This window comes from Zingiber officinale, chromosome 1A (assembly GCF_018446385.1).
Source record: "Zingiber officinale cultivar Zhangliang chromosome 1A, Zo_v1.1, whole genome shotgun sequence".
NCBI lineage: Eukaryota > Viridiplantae > Streptophyta > Magnoliopsida > Zingiberales > Zingiberaceae > Zingiber > Zingiber officinale.
The window spans coordinates 188,865,948-188,869,531 of NC_055987.1; the positions used below are offsets into that span (position 1 = coordinate 188,865,948).

A 3,584-nucleotide genomic window follows, 5' to 3' on the forward strand; every position below is an offset into this window, starting at 1 on the left:
AACGGAAGATTCCTTGGACGATGACTGCACATCTCTTAGACTGTACGTCTTCCTCTACTCGACAACATCTGACACCCAATAGTTTTTGTCACCTCATGATTGCGAGAGGTGGTATATAAAGGAGGTTCTCTTCGCTAGTGAGGTAGGCGAGGCAATACTTTTTACATACTGCATGCATTTATTGTTTATCTTTTCAATCTTAGCTCGATCACTCTATTGACTTGAGTATCGGAGGCAAGGACAAAGCCACGTTCTAGGCTACCTGGGTTGTAGCCCGAGTAGCTGATTGCAGTCGACAAAAAAAAACTTAAATTTACCTTGAAAGAAAGAAAGAACATGCAAGAGAGGAGAGAGTAGCCTGGGTGACGGTGTTGGCGCAGTCCACAGCTCAGGTAGATCGCCCGAGCTGGCTCCGTCAGTGATCGGAGGATCTATGTCAGGAACCCCTTTCTTAGTTTTGGCGTTGGCTTTTTGTCTATTTTCTTTAGTGTGCACAGAGGAGAAGAAGAAGCCCCCCTTTTTCTACCAGTTCGTAATCTTTTCTCATCATCCTTACCAGCTCAAAGTATTCGCTCAGCCAACCATATAGCCGATTACCGAGCTCATCATCTCTCCGAACACGATCAATCCGCTTACCATCTCACCAATTTTTGGGGCGGGCGGCATCTCTAGCAGGAAAAAATTATGTTTTATTGAAATAGGTAAGGAAGACTAGTCATTACTAGAACCGTATCGTCGCATCTCCCTGTTCCCCAGTTATTCATTAGCTTACGGTAAGCTGTCCGTCTCAACTAATTCTTTCTTTCTTTCCTTCCGTCTTTCTTTCTTTCTTCAACAAGTTTGACTAAAACATCTACTTCAATTTGAATTTGCTTGCACATTTTCTCTTCAATTCTTCCTTGTTCCAACAACATAAAATGGAGAGTACAGCAGCAGAGAGAAGCTAGAATTGTTGTCGATATGGCTTCCAAAACCTTCCTCTCCAAGTTCTTCCTCTCCTTCTACCGCTCCCTTCGCTCCAACTGGCCATTGCTATCGCTTCATCGGTCGTCCACTAAAGACCACCACCGACAACAACAACAACAACTCAAGCCTCGGCTCTCCGACTCGATCGGTGGCAAATCTTTGGTGGTGGTGGGCGTCGAGGGCGGCCTCCTTCGGTCCTCCTCCACCTTCTGCTACTTCATGCTCGTCGCCCTCGAAGCCGGCTCCATCCCCAGAGGCCTGCTCCTCCTGCTCCTCTATCCTCTCCTCTGCTGCCTCACGCGAGAAGCCGCCATTCAGGTTAAGGCCGATCGATCGAGTCCTTAATTCAATATCGCGCTCTTGTCATACGTGAAACGAATAACAGCTAGCGATCTCCCGCTCGATCGGCGCATGCAGGTCATGGCGCTGGTCTCCTTCGTGGGGATCAAGGAGGAGAAATTTCGGGCAGGGCGAGCGGTTCTGCCCAAGTTTTTCCTGGAAGAGATGCGATCGGAGTGGTCGGAGGTGCTCGACGAGGCGAAGCTCAAAGTCATGTGCGTCAGCCAGATGCCGAGAGTAATGATAGAAGGCTTCCTCAAGGAGTATCTGGAGGTGGAGACGGTGGTGGCCAGGGAACTCAAGGTATTTGCCGGGTATTATACCGGCTTCATGGAGGAGGAGGAAGGAGCTGGCTACCACGACGGAGTCTCGCTGTCGGAGAAGATGATCATGGCAGCTCCTCACCATCTTCTTTCTCAATGCAAGGTAAAAATTACATGCATGCATGAATTCATAATTTTAACATCTCAAACAAAAAAAAAAAGATTTTTGATCGATAGAACAAATAGATATATATGTGCATGGTAATGAGTAGTTGATCGATCACGGAACTGCTTTGAGATTGTTTGGATTTAGTGGTGCTTGAGAGAGACATGCATGCACCTCGAGAGTGATTAAATAATTTGAACGAGTGAAATATTACAGCATTAATTAAATAAATATTTTGTGTTAATTAGTTTGGTAGGGCTTTTCAGCAACCGCGACGTCAGAGTTTGCGTGAAGTTAAATTAATTAAGTGAATTAGTCGACTGTTAATTTTTGTTAGTTGAGCGAAACCTGGACTAATGATGCTTAGTTGATAACCGAAATGGTAATCATCTTAATGCGCGTGTGTTGGATTGTTATTGCAGGAACTGCAGCTGGTGAGAGGAGCAGAGAAGAGGAAGTGGCGTCCCGTGCCGCCGCCAAGAGTCGCCGCCGGGGCGTTCCCCAACCCTCTCGTCTTCCACGATGGCCGCATGGCCTTCCTCCCCACCCCCTCTGCGACGCTTGCGATGTTCCTCTGGCTCCCCTTCGCCCTCCCGCTCCTCCTCCTCCGCTTCCTCATCTTCCTCTGCCTTCCATACTGCATCTCCGTCCCCCTCGGCGCCGCCACCGGCATGATCAACCGCCTCGTCCGGCTTCCCTCCGCAGGGTCCTCCGGGGGAGGCCGCCTCTACGTCTGCAACCACCGCACGCTCCTCGACCCCATCTACGTCTCCGGCGCCCTCAACCGCGCCGTCGTCGCCGTCACCTACAGCGTCAGCCCGGTGTCGGAGGCGCTGTCGCCAATCAAGACGGCGCGGCTGGCGCGAGACAAGGAGGAGGACCGCCGGCGGATGGGGCGGATTCTCGGGCGGGGCGACGATCTGGTGGTGTGCCCCGAGGGGACCACCTGCCGCGAGCCCTACCTACTCCGCTTCAGCCCTCTCTTCGCAGAGCTGGCGGAGGAGGTGGTCCCCGTCGCGCTCGAGGCCTGGGTCACCATGTTCTACGGCACCACAGCCAGTGGGTTCAAGTGCCTCGACCCGTTCTACTTCCTGGCCAACCCGTGGCCGCAGTACGAGGTGGAGTTCCTGCCGGCGGTGGCGACGGGGGCGATGGTGAGGGAGGGAAGGAGCAGCTGCGAGGTGGCCAACCTCGTGCAGGGCCAGATCGGGGCGGCGCTGGGATTCCGGTGCACCGCCCTCACCAGGAAGGACAAGTACATGATGCTCGCGGGGAACGATGGGGTCGCGGTGCGGCATCAGAAAAAGAAGCTGCAGCGATCGTGAGCCGCCGGATGATATTATGGAAGATAATAAATTTGTTGATTGCTCAAATAAATCTGTTGGATGATACCGATAGATAAAAAAAAAAAAAAAGTATAATGTGAGTGTATATGAAACGCAGAAAGGTAAACAAGAGCATTATAAAAAGTGTAATTAGTAGATTCTATTTGATCCGGAGATAAGGATAAGGGGGCCATATCGATAGTGATCAATGACACATGAGCCGAGAAGTCAAAGTCCAAGGGGCCCGCTAATGGTTCCCGTCGATAGGAGACAAGACTTGACCTAGTAGCCGAGATAATAGCCGAACCGAACCGCAGGTCAGGTTGCCGACGCTCAAAAGGGGAGTTAGTCGGCCGAGCGTTCTGTCCGCCCGACTAAACGCCAAGCCAAACACTGCGGCTCGTCCGAGTGTGTGGTCGAGCGGGCTTCCCGCTCGGCCCGGCACGCCCCTTGACCGGATGCTGGGAGGCTTAAGCGGTCGTCCTGATCGGCCCGGTAACAGACAAACAACGCAAAATAGGACAA

At 51.8% G+C, this 3,584-nt stretch overlaps 1 protein-coding gene across 2 annotated transcripts; it reads left to right on the plus strand.

Moving 5' to 3' along the window:
• Positions 1-870: 870 nt before the first annotated feature.
• Positions 871-3,211, plus strand: LOC122038778 (probable glycerol-3-phosphate acyltransferase 3). Of its 2 annotated transcripts, none has more exons than XM_042598717.1 (3): positions 871-1,284; positions 1,384-1,731; positions 2,157-3,211. In XM_042598717.1, exons 1-3 carry the CDS (start codon positions 961-963, stop codon positions 3,057-3,059), a joined length of 1,575 nt encoding a protein of 524 aa, XP_042454651.1. In that variant the 5' UTR covers positions 871-960; the 3' UTR covers positions 3,060-3,211. The 2 variants fall into 2 exon arrangements, with proteins under 2 accessions (XP_042454651.1, XP_042454652.1); XM_042598718.1 differs by having other exon boundaries at positions 873-1,284; positions 2,166-3,211.
• Positions 3,212-3,584: the final 373 nt, after the last annotated feature.

Excerpts from the sequence above, each read along its gene's own strand:
- LOC122038778 (XM_042598717.1), top strand. The coding sequence starts at position 961 with ATGGCTTCCAAAACCTTCCTCTCCAAGTTCTTCCTCTCCTTCTACCGC. Across the intron at positions 1,285-1,383 it reads CGCGAGAAGCCGCCATTCAG|GTCATGGCGCTGGTCTCCTT; the intron begins GTTAAGGCCGAT and ends CGGCGCATGCAG. Across the intron at positions 1,732-2,156 it reads ATCTTCTTTCTCAATGCAAG|GAACTGCAGCTGGTGAGAGG; the intron begins GTAAAAATTACA and ends TTGTTATTGCAG.